Here is an 18,583-nt window from a genome sequence, read left to right as displayed (position 1 = left end):
AAATCGCGTCTGCCTTCCTGCTCAGCTCTGCTCTGCTCAGTTCAGCTCAGCTCAGCTCAGCTCAGCTCTGCTCTGATGGAGAGTCCAGTCAGTCGCCAGAATCAGTGTTCACACATAGAGCTGAGCAGAGCTGAGTTGAGCTGAGCTGAGCCGGCGAATCCACGTGTGTTTTCCGGCAGCCACGTCATGGTTTCCGGTGCCATGGAAAAAAAACAGAAGAATCTCAAAGTTCATGTATTGTGGGGCAGAATCTAAAGATGGTGTGCAATTCCAGAAATATGTGAAAGTTTAGGCAATAGGGGATTTTGAACCCCATACCAATGGGTTGAAAGTGGGAAGTCTTTTACCCACTACACCAACATTTAATTTCAACAATTTTATATCAAGTTATTATATTTATCCGCTTCTGCGCATGCCCAACCTTCATACCCGCATGCCTAGCCTGTATACCTACGCCCGACCCGACCCGATCGGACTCATGGTATGGGTCAACCTCACTTAAAAGACCAACCCTCGAATTGAAGCTGGATTTTTTTCGGCTCACTTGAACGCCTCCAACCGCTTCAATTTATTTTGGGTAAAGGTCACTTTCTGTCCCATCGTTTGAGCGAATTCTCAAAAATGTCCTACCCTAACGATAATATCAAAATGGTACCCAATGTATTACAACAAATATCGTCCGTGACCTGCAAAAAAATTCTGATAATTGGAAACTTACGTGGAATGCCGGAGTTACACCATGGCAAATCCACGTGGACTCTCCTGAAAAAAATCACGTCTGCCTTCCTGCTCAGCTCAGCTCATATGGTTAATCCCATATGTGATTGTAGAAGAGTCTGTTACAACGTTTCTTGGTGGTTAATTTATCCAATTTCTTTCTCCACACCAACAATTTTATTTTCATTCCATAATGTCTTGATTCATAAAATTGCATGCTCCGTCGTTGCATGGAAATCAGAATCGGAGGAGTTAAATTAAGTCTTAAGTAATATATATCCACCAAATTGTACCTTATCGAGATAGTAGTAATGTTTATTAACAAGTTTGTATATGCCATTTGCTTAAGATACCTCATATGTCAGATTAAATAAATTACTCATTAAAATTAATCAACTAAAAATAATGAGCGTTTAAATAGACAGTGGCTTGAATTTCCAAAATTTTAGTGTCGTAATTTCAGTTTGGCCAACTTGTGTAGTTACCACTAAACTTACCAACTATATAGAAGAAAACTGCAATCTGATCTCAGTGGAGCCTGCAAAACCAAAAATCAAGAATTTAGCAGGAGCTGAAAATGGATGAAGAATAAATGATTTTAATACCTTTTGCATTCAGTGTTGATCTTGCAAGCTGCAGGTGAAATTTAGAGGCAGTGCATCTCCTTCAACAGCTCAACTGCGGTCAGGTCTCCATTTCTGACCACAACCTGCTTCCTCGGATATATCACATGTTTCAAACCCAGCTGTAACCTGCTTCTTTCGAAACCTGCTGCCTTCCCATTATATCTCGAACATCTTTAACATCATCCCATCTATCTAATGACGAATACATATTGGCTAGGAGGGAGTAAGGGGCAGAATTACCGGTGTCCAACCGGAAAAGCTCGTCCGCAGCCCTTCTTGCCAAGTTTATATTGGCATGAACCCTACAAGAGCTGAGCAAAACCTCCCAAACAATAGGATCATCTCTGCACGGCATTTTTTCTATGATTTCTTCAACTTCATTGAACCGGCCAGCACGCCCCAGGGTGTCGACTATGCAAGTATAGTGATCACTAAGTGGCTTTACATCATATTCTTGTTGCATTGATTTGAACAGCTTCAAACCAGTATCTACTAATCCAGAATGACTGCAGGCGGTTAAGACAGCAACAAAGGTTATGTGATCAGGTTCAATACTAGCTTCCATCATGTTCCCAAACAAATCAACAGCATCTTCTCCGCGCCCATTTTGAGCATAACCATGTATCATCTCATTCCAGGTAACTAAATCTTTACGTGGCATCATATCAAAGAACCCTCTGGCCCCATCCACATCGCCACACTTGCTGTACATATCAACCAGAGCAGTTCCGACATAAACATTATCAGCATGTCCTTCTTTCACTATTAGACCGTGAATCTGTCTCCCTTGTGAGAGAGATGACAGAGACGAGCAACAATTCAGGACACTAGCATAAGAAAATTCAGTCGGCAACATCCCTTCACCTAGCATTCGCCTGAAAAAGTTAAAACCTTCTGCATCCATTGAATTAAGGGATAAACCTGCCAACACAGAATTCCAGCATACTATATCATATTTGGGAGCCATGTTGAAGATAACTTTTGCCACTTCTATTTTACTACATTTTGAGTAAACAGCAATGAGTCCACTGGTAACATACAAGTCCGTCGAAAGCTCAGCTTTCCACAAGGCAGCATGAATCTGCTTTCCACCCTCTAAAAGCCCCATGGCAGCACAAGAACTGAGAACTATAGCAAAAGTAGTTCGATCAGGCCTCACTCTTCTGAACTGCATCTCTCTGAAAAGCATCACCGCCTCCCTGTGGTTTTCGTTCTGAGAATAGCCTGATAGAATTGCGTTCCACGAGGCCAAACTTGGCGCAGACATATTATTGAATATGTTTAGCCCAGTTTCAACATCACCACTTCTCAAGCAGGCAGCTAGCATATTGACACAAGTTACCTCATCAGGTTCAAACCCACAACTCTGCATTTTCTCCATGCACTCGATAGCCCTCTGCAAATGATATTGCTTGGCATATCCCGCGATCATAATATTCCATGAAACAACACTGACTTTTGACATACTGTTGAACAATGTCTCTGCACACTCCATACACCCAAGCTTCGCGTACATGTTAAGCAACGAATTGTTTACGTGCAGATCTCCCAAAAAACCAACTTTAACAAGTAGTCCATGTATCTGTTCCCCGTGCATCACATGCCTTTTCCCCTCATTGCCATCACCGAATTCACATTTGGAACAAACACTCAATACACTTGAAAGCGAGACACAATCTATGATCCTCTCTCGTTGCATCAATCTAAACATGTCAAATGCTTCATCCATGCGATCAGCTCCTACTAACCCCTCCATCATTGCAGTGAATGAGACCTCATTATGCTCCGGCAAGTCCTCAAAAACCATTATCGCGTCTTCTATAGAAACACACTTCATATACATTCCCAACAAAGCATTCCCAACGTACAAATTCGCGCTAAGTCCGAGCTTGGTAGCAAGTCCATGGCACTCCCTGCCACACTCCACATTGCCCGAACCCCCACAAGCACTCAAAACACTGGCCAACGTGAAGCGGGTGGGCACGAAACCATTCAACCTCATAGCGTAGTAACTCACCAAGGCCTTATCTTCAAGACCATTTCTTGACAGCATACTGATAATCAAGTTCCAAGAAACGGAGTTCCTTTCCGGCATTTGATCGAACACTTGATATGCATTATCGACATCATTTAATTTGCAGTAAGAATCTAAAATAGCGTGGTAGGAGAATATGTTTCTCAAAGGCATTTGGTCGAACAGGAGGCGGCCGGCTGACGTGCGGCCGCATTTTGAATATAGCTCAATCAGGCGGTTCACCAGAAAAGTATTTGAAATTTGGCCGGTGCGAAAAATCTGAGCTTGAATTATTTTTCCTGCCTTGTACGCTCTATGATCTATGCAATTTTGCAGCAAATTCGCCAACGAAACAGAGGCATTCCTGCTTTGCATTTCTAACAAATTAAACAAAATTAGGCGGAATTCCGCTTATCAACATTTTTGAATTGAAAAAACGTATTGGGCCCAAATTGGGCCGTTTAATCATATTGGGCAAGAAAAAAGCCCAAAGTTATTATCCATTGTATAAATTTTCTGTCTTAATGGTACAACATAATGATGGCGTGAATCGGGATGTACCACCTCCTACTGCACAGAACCCCTATTCCCATTATTCCTGAGAGTCGCCCACCGCACAAATCTAGTTTGTCGAGAGTTGGTATGAATCAGCTCAACTGCGTCCAAATGGACGGCGGTGGAGTGGACTCCGACGGCCGCCAATTCAAGAGCGCGGAGGAGATGTGGCGGGAAGCGGTGGGGGACGGCGACCCCCTCAAGAAATCGCAGTGGTATTCGCAGGGCGTCGGCTATTGGCAGGTCAGTCTCTCTCTCTCTGTCTTTTTTTCTTTTTGTTAAAAATGAAAAATATCGTATGCCTAGTTGCTCATCGGCGTGGTTAGGTGTTTGAATTTCCGCCCCCCAAAAAGAAAGCCTGATTGCTTGTATGTGTAGTTGGAAAACAGTGAGCTCTGCTTGTTTGGGTTTATGGCTGACATAAAAGAAAAATGAAGGCTACTTGTTAGTTGTTTTGTTTACATGATGAAAAATGTGAGGTTAGTTTGTTTGTTTTTGTGGAAGAGAAGGGTGTGGAGGCGACGGTGGATGGAGTGCTGGGAGGGTATGGGCATGTGAATAAACCTGATATAGAAGGTAGTGAGGCATTCTTGAACTTGATTTTGGCTGAAAGATTTCCTGATGCTGGCAGTGGAAGACGTCTTAATACTCTTGGTATTGTTTCCTCCCTCTTCCAAGGATGTTAGCATAGAGTAGAAAAGCTTGAATTTCTATGAATGTGTTGCAATGTTGTTAGTTATAGAAAACACTGTTGCCTCCGGTGTTATAATGGAAGTAGCTTGGTACGTCTATGGTTGTATTCTCCAAGATTCTGTTGTGAGGATTGCGTGAGTTTGTTGTTGGAGTTTTGATTTATTTGCTACAATACCTGCAGATTGTGGCTCCGGGATTGGAAGGGTCACCAAGAATCTTCTTATAAGATATTTTAATGAGGTGCTCTTTCGACTCTTACTGCCATCTTTTCTTCTCGTAATAACGCAAATTTATAGCTGAAGGAATAATCAAAGAATCCAACTAGTTACTGAAATAGTATCTCAAATCTTTGATTTCTTGACATTGTTGTGAAAATGCTATGTTTCAATCCAGGTTGACCTTCTCGAGCCTGTTTCTCATTTTCTAGATACTGCTCGGGAAAATTTGTCCCCAGAAAACTTGATGGTCACAGAGGATCATAAGGCTGTCAACTTCTTCTGTGTTCCTCTTCAGGCAAGATGTAATTTGCTTTTAGTTTCACATTGTTTAGTCAGTCTTCATTTCATTAATGCATGATATCTATGGATACCAAACATCTAACAACGGTGGAATGCCATGGTCATGCAACGTATTAGTTTATTGTAATTAGAAATCCATATTGTTTAATTATCAGAAACTCTACTACTTTCTCTCCATGTAATTAGTTACCAAACTTGCAGGAGTTGATCACATTACACTTGTAATCTTATGCTAGTTTCTTTTAAATACTCACTGTCTTTTTTTCCTTTTCACTATGCATTGGAAATGATTAGTAACCTGATAGCAAAGTACAGTTCCTAGGTTGCGATATATCATTACATATTTAAGTTTAAAACTGTATTCCTCCTTCTGTCCATGTTTGTCTACATTGTATTAAATTGTACATACCGCACCAGCTCCAATATTTGTGCAATATTTCGTCTCCTTTATATAGTTTCGGATGTCCTTGTTTTACTTTATGATGTGAACTTTTTCCAGGTTATTGTTTCGGATAGCCCATATCAATCCTTTTGTTTTTTTGAGTTGGAGTTGGGGGATGGGGGATTGGGATTCGTACCCTGGTCACACACCTATATCAATCTAAGCTTGTTTCTTTGTAGTCAAACCAAGTAACTTTTTCTCAGCGCATGAAAAGGAGTACACTCATTGTTTGCTAAACTTTTTACACCGTCTTATTTTAGGAATTTACTCCTGAGGCAGCAAGGTATGACATTATATGGATCCAATGGTGTATTGGGCATCTTTCAGATGATGACCTTATGTCATTCTTCGATAGAGCCAAGGTAATAGACTAATAGTTCCCATCTTATTAAACAATAATAGTTGGTCTTCCTAGTCCTAAACTATTTCTGTCGTAGTTGAGTATAAGTAAACATCTTTCCGTTTGCGAAGGTTTGTTTGTCACTCATTTGTACTGCCAATGACCATTCAGATTTACTCATTCCTATTTTCTTGAATCATCTGGGCTAAGTAGCTTTGTCTTTTAATACACAAGCATACATTATCATATCTCGGCAGCTTCAATATTTTCAACTAGGATTGGAAAAGTCATTCCATATTATGCAGATTCTGTTAGCTCAGTCCAAGATTATGTCTAAAACATGATTAATTATGTGGTCAGTCATATCTTTATAAAACAATGTCATGTACCTGTAGCGTATTATATGGATTTCGCTAATCAGTCTGATGTATTATTAACGGTAACATGTACATCTTCCAGGGTGGTCTCAGACCTGGTGGGCTGTTTATTTTGAAGGAGAATATTGCAAGAAATGGTAAGGATTTTATCTATCAATTTTCCTACTGAGTTAATTACAAACCATCTATCCTCTATGAGGCATCAAGACAATGTAAATACATGTTGATGATCTTCGCGGATGAAACCCTATTTTGCTTGCTTTGCGTTCTCCCCTTGAAACAGCTGGTTTTCTTTGCTGTTTTAACAGTGAATCTTATACTAATTCTTGTTCATTAGGTTTCGTGTTGGATAATCAAGACAAGAGCATTACGAGATCCGACTTGTACTTCAAGCAGCTCTTCAAACAATGTGGTCTACACATTCTCAAGATGAAGGTACAATCTGAATTCTTGTCGAACATCTATGCAGTATTTCTGACTTGACGAATATGAATTCATTGAAGTTCCGTTTGTACGTTTGTTGTCAGGATCAAAAAGGATTCCCCAATGAATTATTTGCTGTAAAGATGTATGCATTAACGACTGATCTGCCGAAGAAAACTAAGACTTCGAAATCAAAAAGACAAGTCAACAGACCTGGCATCATCAGATAAGAGTGAAGGGATGAAGATACCATTTCTCAAGAGTTTTTACCAGATATTAATATTTAAAACTCCATTAATTCTGTGTGCTTCGTTCACTCATATCGTCCACATTTCCAGTTCACAATATTCAGTTTTGGAGAAGCTCCAAGAAAATTGGGAAATCTTTGTTCAAATCTGCTGCCTAGTTAATGTGGTAGAATTAAGTTGTTAAAAATTGAAATGTACATGTAAAAATAAAAATAAATATGAAAATATACACACCGCAAACCGTCCCAACAGATCCTCCTACAATCACTCTCCAAAATTAACTCCCTAACTACTTTGACCGTGTAAATGGCTGGCTTATCGAAAAGTTATCAAGAATTATTCCTGCAAATTTTCGCATTAAGAATTCCTTAAGCTGATTAAGCATTAAGAATTACTTAAAAGTGAAAAAGCCCTTTTATATAGCATTTAATTAATAAGGAAAACCCAAAGGCCAGTGTGAATTGATCATAAATGTTGCATTCCTTCTCACTGCGGTTTTAAGATGTTACTTATCACGACTTTGAAAAAACAACAAGCAAGCAATCAATCTCATTTGGGATTTAACCAATTGAGAAACAAGAATTAATGCTCATAGTATATCAATAATGTTAGACGTATGAAGAAAAAATAGTACAACATTTTTTTCCTAAGAGCCTAACCTAACATCCTGAGTGGCAAGGAGGAATTAAATAACAGAAGGCATGTGGAGGTTGCCTTAGAACAAAACAACAGAAATCAAGATTAGCCTAAACTAGTGATATCACAAGTATACGAGTTGATTTCTCTTCTTAGATCAAAGATTATCCTAAACTAAAAACAGTTAGAAGTGCGCGCGCATGCTAAAATCAATTATCCTTTTTTCATGGTGAAATCCGCCGCAGGGAATTTGATTCAAGTCTTATCCACGAAAAAAGCTTAACAAGCTAGGCTAACAATTTATGTGTTACACATTGAAATTAAATGCATCTTACACATTCTATCCATTGTTTCAAGTATGGTATCTAAACGAACAAGGAATAAATTTAAGATAATTTATATTCGTACGTCATTAGATAGATGGGATAATGACATAATGTTAAAAATGTTCGACATATAATGGGAAGGCAGCAGGTTTCGAAAGAAGCAGGTTACAGCTGGGATTAAACATGTGATGTATCCGAGGAAGCAGGTTGTTGGTCAGAAATGGAGACCAGTTGATCTTAATGTCTGAGCTGAGCTGTTGAAGGAGATGCACTGCCTCTGCAACTCTAAATTTCACCACAAATTTTAATTTAATCTCAAATATGAGCTATCTTAAGCAAATGGCATATATATACAAACTTGTTAATAAACCTTACTACTATCTCGATAAATTTGGTGGATATATATTACTCAAGACATAATTAAATTCTTCCGATTCCGATTTCCATGCAACGTCCGAGCATGCAATTTTATGAATCAAGACATTATGGAATAAAAATAAAATTGTTGGTGTGGAGAAAGAAATTGGATAAATTAACCACCAAGAAACGTTGTAACAGACTCCTACAATCACTCCTCCAAAATCAACTACTTTGACATGTCAATGACCGTCTCATCTAAACAAAAACAGTAAATAAGCAATATTCAAACACATATGGGAATATGGGATTAACCAAGAATGCATACTCATTGTATATGAATAATGTAATGTTAGGATCAGGATACTTCCACTAAGAAAAAAATACAACATTTTTTTCTTCAAGTAAAGAGCCTATTTAACCTAACATATATCCTAGAATACAAGCAAGTAACTAAAAAACACAAGGCATGAAGAGGTTGCCTTAAATTAAACTAAACAACATAGAAGTCAAGATCAGCCTAAACTAAAACAATCAAGATTAGCCTAAACTAAAACAATTAGAACTAGCTAGGCAGCGGGCGTGAGTTAATTTCGTCCTTCAATGATCCTTTTCCAGCAAATGTGGATTGGATTTGAGTAATGGAACTTGTTCCGCCAACTTGTTTGGAAGCAAGCAATGTTGAGTGGAGTATAGCTTTTCTTGAATCAAAGGAGATTCTAGAAGATTCTGGAGCTCTTCTTCACCTTCGAATGGTACCTCCTGCAATTGTTGATGATGATTAATGTATAATTAATTCAATGAAAAAATGATTAGTTAGTTAGTTAAGTACCTGATGATGCGAACCAAGGAATTCAAGGAGAGCAACTTGCGCCTGCAAGAACTTGACGTAGTTGTAGGCGGATTGCAGCATCTCCGCCGTGTTCATCCTATGCCCGCCGGGAACCAGCTTCCCGAGCTCCTGCGTCTTCACTGTGATCTTCCGCCGCCTCTGCCTGGCTGCGATGCTCTGCGCGGATAAGCTCGTTTCGTTCTTGGCGTTCTCACAGATCCTGGTGCTGAAATCCGCGGCAGGGAACTGAGGCAACGGCGGCGGCAAGACAAATTCCGGCAGCGAGTAATCGTAGAGCTTGTGGCGGTTGGGGAAGTGGAACAAGGGCGCCTGGGATTGTTGTTGTTGGTGCGGCAATAGAAAGGGTGGGGGTTGGGTTGCAGTTGTGAGATTATCCAATTCCAAGGGAAGTCCATTAGCATGATAAGTGAGATCGTCGCAGAGAAGAGAGTTGCAGAAGGAGTCGGCGAAATAGTCGTCCGGGTTCAACAGAGATTGGAGCTCTGGATCATCGCCGGAGTAGTCTGGCTGCTGAAAAGAGGTCCAGTTGGAGTAGTAGCTCAACGCCATTGATGAAGAAGGGATTACCTGTGAAATCGATATCTCAAGTGTTAGAAGCATAAGCATTGAGGACGGAGAATTGAAGTTAAAGAAGATAATGAAAGAGACAAAGCGTACCTGAAGAAAGATTGTGTCTTTTAACTACTAGCCTTGAATGTCAGTAGAAAACCTTAACAAACTCAAAAAAAAGCTTATGAATAGCGGTGTGTGAGAAAGAGAGGAACGTGGGAGTGGAGGTTATTCTTGAATGGGATTTATAACGGGTAATTAACCACCCTCCTCATAATTAGGGACATATAATGGGCTATTAGGGCTACTAAATTAACCGTTATTTTACATCTCCTTCTTGCTTATTTTTATGTTTTTCTTAAAGCCCACATTTTATTCTTTTTCTTGTTTTCATTCTCGGTCCTTTTCTTTTTCTTTTTTTGAAGTATTGTAGTTGTTATTTAGCTTATTGACCCCAAAATACACAATTTTCGGTTTATTCATTCAAAGTTGTTAAAAATACGCAAATTTTGATATTATTTTGATTTTTTTCACAATTTGCATACGGTGATACTTAATTGTTAAAATATTAGAAAATATATATTTTATAAATTTGGGTACATTCTGCTTATAATTATTAAAATAAATTTTATTAAAAAGAGAAAGAAAGAAACGAAACCTAAAACCCTTGAGTGCACAGAGAACAAACTAAGGGTCGAGCCTCGTTAAAACCCTTTTAAGGCAAAACCTGGGAGGAAAAAACCTTAAAAGGGAAAAAGAGTACTCGTCTAAGCAACGAAGCTGTGAGGGAACGGAAGTGAGACAACTTCAGAGATTCCGGCCAAACCATCACCCCTAAGCAGCTCGGTTCCCGAACACAGCAAAGAAGACCAACAACAGAGCAAAAAACAAAGGTGAAAAAACTAACAAAAGAAAAACCCGTAACAGCACGACCAACGTCCACCTCTAACCTGCCCCCACCACAACACGTGAAACCATGCCAAGAAAACACAAGCCGACGGAAGAAGGAGATAAAACTCCAAGAAGCGGCACATCGACTACGAAAACTACCGCCCCTCAAACAAGCTCGACGTGAAACAGCAGAATCAAGCCGATCACGGAGATCCAAGAGGTCCGACCAGCCGACTCCCAGTGTCGAGCGCACCCGATCACTGAAAAAAGACGTCGCTGACACCCCAACCCAAACTCCATCAATCACCAACCCTTCAAAGAAAGAAACGTCTACCATCATAGCCACCAGACCACCCGTCAGTATCAACGTGAACACAACAAGCCCAGCAGTATCCGAGCTCCAAAAGCACGACTGAGCATTCTGCTTATAATCTAAGTATAGGAGAATAGAATTTAGTGATAATATAATAATTAGAAGATAAAAATAATGAGTATAATAGCTTTAATCAATATCGCATCGTTCAAATGAAGATTGAAAAATAGTGTCACGTCAACTGTTACGTAAACTTCAATCTTTATATATATAAAAAGCAAAGTAAATGTAATTAAATTCAATTTCAAGGATATAATTGGAAATTAAGGGAAAAATTATAAATGGAAAGAAACCGTCAACCATGTATTCTACAAACCAACCGCATCAATTAGTTTTGTTTTTTGTTCTTAGACGACAGACAATTAATTGATTTTTTAAGAACTCATAAGATTAAATTTACATATGTCATCAAGGAAAAAATTACTCCAAACACTTTTATTTTACCTTTTTTCTATCAATACATTCTAATATTCTGATTTTTTAAATCATGTATTTTTATATATTTTATATATTAAAACTTTGTTAATAGAACATTATGTAATTATGCTAAAACATTAAATTTTAAAGAGCAATTAGCACAAAAATAATTAATTATGTGTTTTATATAAAGAAACAAAAATAAAAATAAAAATTAGAATGTTATATGGGCATGCAAGAATCATATACTTCATCCGTCCCACTCCAATAGGCCCACTTTCCTTTTTGGGAGGTCCCACTCTAATAGGATCATTTTATATTTTGAGTAAAAAAAGTGTACTTAATTGGTGTGAACCCCACCACTTTATTACCACTTTCCACTAAAAAGTAAATTTTCTTAATCTCCGTGCTCAAAAGAAGTGAGCCTATTGAACTCCAATAATTGGAGTGGGACGGAGGGAGTAGTATTTTTTAAAATTATATATTTGTATTTATTTTGTATGTTGAAAAATTATTGATAGGACATTGTGTAATTATTATAAAATGATAGCATATTACATTTTATAATTTATTTTATGAAACATTAACACAGTATTTTCATCTAACTAATTAATTTTCTTAATATAAAAATGGTATTTGCATGTATTTCTCACTACTCTCATCCAAATAACTAAATCTTACTATAAAAGAGAAAAGTGAATAATTCCTTTTTAAAATATAGATAATATAATAAAATTATAATCAAGTAACACATAATATCTTATAAAATCTAAAGTCAAATATTTTATAATATCAGCAGATGTATTTTTACAAAAAACGTCTATAAAATTTTGATTATTATTTTTTATTCTTTATACAAAGTACATATTTACTATTTTTGAGCGAATGATTATGGAACATTTAGTGTTCCAAAAAAATTTACTTTTTCTACCATTTAATGTTTTAGCCTAATTAAAAAAATATTTATTTTTTACCTTCTTTGTGGTTGTAGGAGAATTATCCATTTACTATTTTGGTGGATAAATAAATCGAACAAAGAAATATACAAGGTTACGGGCACAACCTGCGAATATGACTAAAAAAGAGCATGGAGAAAATTATTTGATCTTGGTCTTTTCGTTTTTTTTTTTTCTTTTCCATTTTTTTTCTTTTGAATTTTTTTTGTTTATATATATATGGAATGGTTTCAATGAGATCCCTCATATATGGTGAGATCTTAGAATAATTTGTAGGTATTGATTTAATGTATCTAATGGCTAATATTTATCTGAAGTGAACGAAATTTTACTTGAGTTTGAATTCTAGAAAAAGCGAAAATTTTACCAATTTTTTGAATACTATTATTCAACACTATATATATTGGTTTATTCATTATTCTCACGTCTCCCTATATAAGTGATACAATATCTATATGTACATATGTTATATTTTTGTATAAATTATATTGATTATATGAAAATATTAGATTAATTTGCAAATAAAAAATTTGATATTAAATTTTAATTTTATTAATTTACATTAATAATTATAAAAATATATGTACAACCTACACGAATCATAATCGCCGCGCATCGCGCGGGAGATGCACTAGTTTTGATTAATATGCAAATTGTGGAAAAATCATAACATTATGTAAGTTTGTGTATTTTTTGACAACTTTCAAAATTAATTAGAAAGATCAAAATGGGTCCAAATTTTGTAAGGTTAAGTGTCAATAACCCTTGTCATTTGTATAAATTTTAGTTAGAATAAAGTGATTTAATTTAATCGCAATAATATATGTACACATCATCAATGTAAAAATCTATTTATTATTGTATGAAAACACAGTTTGTGGCAAAATTGTAATTAAAAAATCAATCAAAGAGCATTTATAAAACTCAACAAATCTCATATCCCATATATTTTTCTCTCTCCTCTCTCCTCTCTCATCTCTCCTCTCTGCTCTCTTTCATCACACGCATTCTTCAATTTTCTATTCTCTCTCTCTTTCTCTCATATTCTCTTTTTCTTATTTTGCTGATTTTTTAAAAAAAAATCAAATTTTATTTATAAAAAAATATTCTATATATATCTTAAATTAAAGATGAATGCAAGATCTTTGATTTGGTATCAAATAATTATTCAACTCTTTTATTAGTATTATAATAAATTCTAATAATATAATTTATTTTCCTACTTATCAATTGAAGCTTTTCTAATAAGATGACATAGGTAATGAGTTTGCTCAAAAAAAGTTAATTTTATGCATGATTAGCTTATGTTTTAAAACTATATATTGTGATGTGAAAACTCTTTTTTTATTGTTTCTTCGTTTCTTTTAATTGAATGATGTGTTTATTCTAAAATTTTAAGGAAGAAAATAAAATTTTCCATCAAATAGATGGAAAATTAAAAATGATACTTTTCAAAATTATAAAATAAAATTAAAGATCTTTACTGAGTAATTGATGTAGATTATTTTATTTTTTAAGAAAAAATAATTTACATTTACTTATATTCTAACTATATTTAATATTTATTTTTTATTTATTTGATACATCATTTAATTTATTTATTTTTGATAAATTAACATGATTAAATAAAGAAATTTAAAGGCCGCGCCACAGGGGCTCGAACCCAAGACCTTCGATTTTAGACATTAATCCTTAATCGCTTAACCGATACACACACTATATCGTTTAATTTTGATGCAAAACTATGTTCGCCGTGCATCGCACGGGCGAATGTACTAGTAAAAATGAAAACTCACTTTTGTTGCAATATTCTCACTTTAAATTAAATTAAAATTAAACTTGGAAAAAATAGGTATTGAATTTTATGCTTTAAATCCTCTCTTCTTCTTTTTTTCTTCATGCTTTTCATATTGTATCCAGCCTACTTATTTGTAATACCCGGGCTTTTGATGACGTGTTAATTGCTTGAGTTTGAGTAATTAGGGTTTAGATCCCTTGTTTGATTTACTTTGTAAAGAGATGAGGAGTTATATGAAGTTTTCTTGTTATTTTTTTTCAGATGTTGAGATGTTCTTTCGATGATGTGAGAATGATGTGGGATTTTATATCCGTATTTGAGTTTGAGTATTTGAATAATTCGAGATAATTATTTGAATGAGAACGATGAACTCGGAAGTGAGATCTGAGTCCGTTAAGACGTTTTTCAAAATTTTGACTTTTGACGATGAATAGTAAAATACTGCTATTTCGTCTTTTTGTCGACTTTCAAAATCTTACGTGCACGTCGTCGAGAAATATTCTTAGTTTTTCGATACGAGTCCAATAATGAAAGTTTTTATTTTTGGACGACGAGTGAATAGTAAATCGGGATTTCTCGGTAAACGAAATGAGCTCGTTTATCAGAATTTCGAGAACGAGCTTGTGTTTTCTATATTTATATAGAATTACGAGTGCAATGAAAGTGAGTAGAGGTTGAGAGGGCGAGTAACAAAGAGTATGGGTTGTTAGTTGTTAAAATGAGACGAGACGAGATATTTAACGACTAACGGGTTAATATCTTAAATATCTAACCTACCCTACCCCTAACCACCCCCAAACCTCCCAAAGCCCCTTTCCCTATTAAAGTGTTGGCTGCTACAACCAAACACTCTAAACTCACGCACAACACACAAACTCACACACACAACACCCAAAACACACACTATATTCAACGTTAATACCATTTAAGCTTTTGACCTCCGATTTGAGCACCGAGACGAGCGCCGATCATCTTTTCGATCACGTATCTAAGTAGGTAAGATCTCTACCTACGTTTTGATGGTTTTCTTTTCGATTTTCGTCGACGTCGAAAAACGTCGATTCTCGACTTTATTTTGAAACGACGTCGGATCGTCGTGAAATTTTAGTATGTTGTTCTTGGATAGATGTTGAGCATGTTTAATGAAGGGAGTAAGAACGGAACGAACCGTAGCTATGAAACCCATGAGGGCAGCCCCGTTTTTCACATATTAGCTTGTCTTTCGATTTTTGTTTGATCGTTTTGACTTGATATTTGTGCTTAAGGGTATGCTAGAATCGATATATATTAAATTCGTATTTTTCCAAGCACGAAAATTGTATAAGTTTTTAGAGTATGATTATTTAAATTCGTGAAGTTTGGGACGTTGCATAATGAATATTATTGCGTATATGTGTTCTACGATATCACATGAGCATGCTAATTGATTTACAATTTATGGATGATAATTGTTGAACGAAATTAAAACTGGAATTCTGTCAAAATTTTACAGCAGTTTCAAGCTTATGTTTCGATGAGTTTTCATTGCTTGATGGCTCTGAAATTTTAGTATGTTTATCTATGATATGTGTATTTCGTCGCTGCAAAATTTCATGTCTTTTGGATGATGTTTGGTATTTTAAAGATATTTTGAAAAAAATCCTTGACAGAATCTGTCAACTGTTGGTAGACTTCACAAAAACGTTTATATCTATTAATCCATGAAGGATTTTGCATCACCGTTTTTTTTAAACGAAACTAGACTTCAATACGTTTCTAAAAACATAAGATTTCGATTTTTATGACCTCTGAAACAGAGCAGTTTATTATTTCAAAAATGCCCTGTTCTGCTGTCATATTTTTCCAACAGTAAAAGTGTATGAGTTTCATTGTTTATTTGGCAGATCATATGAACGTTTTCTCTTGTGAAATTTTAACCAAATCTTCAAGGATACCTTTAGTTTTGGCTGATTAAATTTGATGGAATTTTATTAAGGTTTGCCTTGGTTTCTAATGGCCTAAACAAAATTGGCAGAAACTGTCAATCTTTGACAGCCTGCACTAAAAGAGCAATATCTCCAAAAACCTTTAACCTTTTTGGTTAACTACCATTTTTAGAGTGAACTACACTTCATGGAGTTTTTGAGATCAATTGGTATGAGAGTTTATGATGATTGAGTTGGTTGTTATGAATTTTTAAAGATGACACAAAAACAGCAAAACTTTCTAGAAAACAACTTGATTATATTTGTTTTGATGGATGATACGATATGACTAAATGGTGTGAGTTGTGAGAGTTATGATTAACGCACATAAATGTTGGTATCTGACACTCGAACAATTGGTGTCGAGTATAAATGATAGTTTACTGATAAAGAGTTTTGATGATTTTGAATTGTTTGGTTTGCGTTGAAAAGATGTCAAGATGTTAAGTTTTGAGTCGAGAGACGAGTTCACGTAGTGAGATTCACGCGTTGAAATCTCGTGGCTGACATTATATATGAATAGGTCATGCCGAAATTTTTAGTGAAATTAGAATTTGAGCATAGTCAATTCTTGTTGACCTGTGACTCAAATACATACCTAATGGAAAGTTTAACTTTCTAATTGGTTAATTAGACGAGATGAGAGCGAATAGATCTGCTAAGAAAGTGGACTTTTCGATGTGTTAAATATTTCTTTTAATTGAAGCGCTGCTAATTATAACATAAGGATGCTATAATTAATGAGTAATGACGAGAGATAATAATTGTTATATTGATTAACAATCAAGAGAGATGAACATTAGAGATACTAATGTTTCATAAAAGAGATTAGATTATTAATCGAGGTTTCTTTTATAACTTCTCACCAATTCTTCATAACGATGAAGGTCCTTTTGGGAAGTAACGACTTGAGGGAGAGAGTGACGTTACTCATTGATACAGAGACACAACGAGGTGGGCATTACTTTCATATATATCAAAATGAGTTTAAATGTTACGTTCAAGCAAGTTATTTCATGATAAAATCTTTGAGTTAAAGTTATTTCAAGTATTGTCTTGCCATAAAATGTTTCAATTTTAGTATGATATCTATCTGCTTTGGCTTTGCCAATGATGCAATCGAATTCGGGTCCTGAGCAGTTGATAGCTATCCTGCCAGGGCTAGTGTACACCAGTGACCGTGAGTCATCTAGCGGGTTGGCCGGTCAAGTGACCGTGAGAGGTGGCCACCTCTCCGGCACATAGTTTCAGATATGATAGATTACAAAAGAATTTAGTCTGATCAGACGAACTTTAAGAATCACAAATGAACTTAGTAAGCTTGGGCCTTTTTAGCGAAAAACTCCCTTGCTGTACTGTTTATGATGGCATGACAATTTACAGTTTTGAAGCATGTATTTTTATACCTAGGCATACGTGCCCACTGAGTGCTTTTGTACTCAGCCCTGCATATGTTTTCTAAATGTGCAGGTTGAGCTGATGTGATGATGGTGCTGCAATGAGCGGAGTCTCCAGGGTTGTTAATAAATAGTTAACCTGTCTAGAATATGTCTTCATACATATGTCTAGCTACTTTCCGCTGCAAGATGTTGTTGATGTTATAGTATGTTATGTCATACTTTGAGTCTTAAGAGAATGATTTCATATGATGTATAACTTGATTAATGATATTAATTAAGTTTTATGTTGTCTTTCATAGACTGTTCAAAAGAGTATTAATGAGTAAATACGACGATTTTTCTTGAGTTGAGTAAGATTTACGGTTTCAAATGACGCCCCTTTCTTCCCCTTATTCTTTAACCCCATCCCTAGTCGTAGATCACTCGGCTTAACTATCCTTAGTTAAGGCGGGCTGTGACAGAGTGGTATCAGAGCGAAGGAAAGCTCTGCATTAGAAGTCTTGAGTTTAGTCTAGAATGAGTCACTAGACTAATAGTTATTAACAACCGTGAGCTCAGCGCACCATCACACCAGGCTCAACGAGGTATGTAAAATTTCAAAGTTTATTTGACGTTAAATTTTGAAGAGCATGATGTTGAGGTTATATGATGAGTTATGATGTTACACTTTGAAGGTGCATAGTTTGAGTTTGAGGATGACAACATGATTAATAATGAGTTATTATGTTGTAAGAGCATATGTTGACGTTACATGATGAATCATGAGAGCGTTTATATCATATGATGTTATATGATTGAGGATGCATAATTATGAGTTATGATGTGATGTATTTGAGATGTTTTGTGATGAGAATTGTTTGAGCAGTTGTGATAAGTCACGATGATTTAGATGAAGGAATCTAATGTCATTGTTAAGAGATATTTTTTTTACTAAGTAGAAGGATGAAATGAGAACTTAGAGCTAAAGTTTGAGAGAATTAGCAATTGCTTTAAGTACTTGTTGGTTTGAGTTATGAGTTTGAGTATGAGCTTGAGTATAATAGCATGATTAATGATGAGTTATTAGCATGCTGCAATGAGATATTGTACGATATGTTGAGTTGTTTTGTG

At 35.8% G+C, this 18,583-nt stretch overlaps 3 protein-coding genes and 1 long non-coding RNA gene across 7 annotated transcripts; 2 read left to right on the top strand and 2 right to left on the bottom strand.

The window, feature by feature from the left end:
- Positions 1–1,123: 1,123 nt before the first annotated feature.
- Positions 1,124–3,748, bottom strand: LOC131026368 (pentatricopeptide repeat-containing protein At4g20770). Its single transcript, XM_057956232.1, has 2 exons — positions 1,323–3,748; positions 1,124–1,255 (listed from the first exon to the last, which is right to left on the bottom strand). The coding sequence occupies exon 1, from the start codon at positions 3,730–3,732 to the stop codon at positions 1,453–1,455; it is 2,280 nt and encodes a 759-aa protein (XP_057812215.1). The 5' UTR covers positions 3,733–3,748; the 3' UTR covers positions 1,124–1,255; positions 1,323–1,452.
- A 135-nt stretch (positions 3,749–3,883) lies between these two features.
- On the top strand, positions 3,884–7,099 carry LOC131026369 (alpha N-terminal protein methyltransferase 1-like). Of its 3 annotated transcripts, XM_057956233.1 has the most exons (8): positions 3,884–4,155; positions 4,422–4,566; positions 4,787–4,845; positions 4,999–5,118; positions 5,826–5,927; positions 6,365–6,419; positions 6,620–6,717; positions 6,810–7,099. In XM_057956233.1, exons 1-8 carry the CDS (start codon positions 3,913–3,915, stop codon positions 6,933–6,935), a joined length of 948 nt encoding a protein of 315 aa, XP_057812216.1. In that variant the 5' UTR covers positions 3,884–3,912; the 3' UTR covers positions 6,936–7,099. The 3 variants fall into 3 exon arrangements, with proteins under 3 accessions (XP_057812216.1, XP_057812217.1, XP_057812218.1); XM_057956234.1 differs by lacking the exon at positions 5,826–5,927 and having other exon boundaries at positions 3,894–4,155; XM_057956235.1 differs by lacking the exon at positions 6,365–6,419 and having other exon boundaries at positions 3,902–4,155; positions 6,810–6,908.
- Positions 7,100–8,582: 1,483 nt separating this feature from the next.
- Positions 8,583–9,911, bottom strand: LOC131026366 (transcription factor bHLH53-like). Of its 2 annotated transcripts, XM_057956231.1 has the most exons (3): positions 9,783–9,911; positions 9,105–9,692; positions 8,583–9,034 (listed from the first exon to the last, which is right to left on the bottom strand). In XM_057956231.1, exons 2-3 carry the CDS (start codon positions 9,672–9,674, stop codon positions 8,873–8,875), a joined length of 732 nt encoding a protein of 243 aa, XP_057812214.1. In that variant the 5' UTR covers positions 9,675–9,692; positions 9,783–9,911; the 3' UTR covers positions 8,583–8,872. The 2 variants fall into 2 exon arrangements, with proteins under 2 accessions (XP_057812214.1, XP_057812213.1); XM_057956230.1 differs by lacking the exon at positions 9,783–9,911 and having other exon boundaries at positions 9,105–9,772.
- A 5,062-nt stretch (positions 9,912–14,973) lies between these two features.
- Positions 14,974–17,769, top strand: LOC131026365 (uncharacterized). The gene is made up of 3 exons (XR_009102262.1): positions 14,974–15,105; positions 16,961–17,027; positions 17,544–17,769. It is a non-coding gene; the product is annotated as an uncharacterized LOC131026365 (long non-coding RNA).
- Positions 17,770–18,583: the final 814 nt, after the last annotated feature.

Source organism: Salvia miltiorrhiza, chromosome 5 (assembly GCF_028751815.1).
Source record: "Salvia miltiorrhiza cultivar Shanhuang (shh) chromosome 5, IMPLAD_Smil_shh, whole genome shotgun sequence".
In the NCBI taxonomy this organism is placed as follows: Eukaryota; Viridiplantae; Streptophyta; class Magnoliopsida; order Lamiales; family Lamiaceae; genus Salvia; species Salvia miltiorrhiza.
The sequence above is the reverse complement of the archived record's forward strand: the minus strand, read 5'-3'. Positions and strand labels throughout refer to the sequence as shown.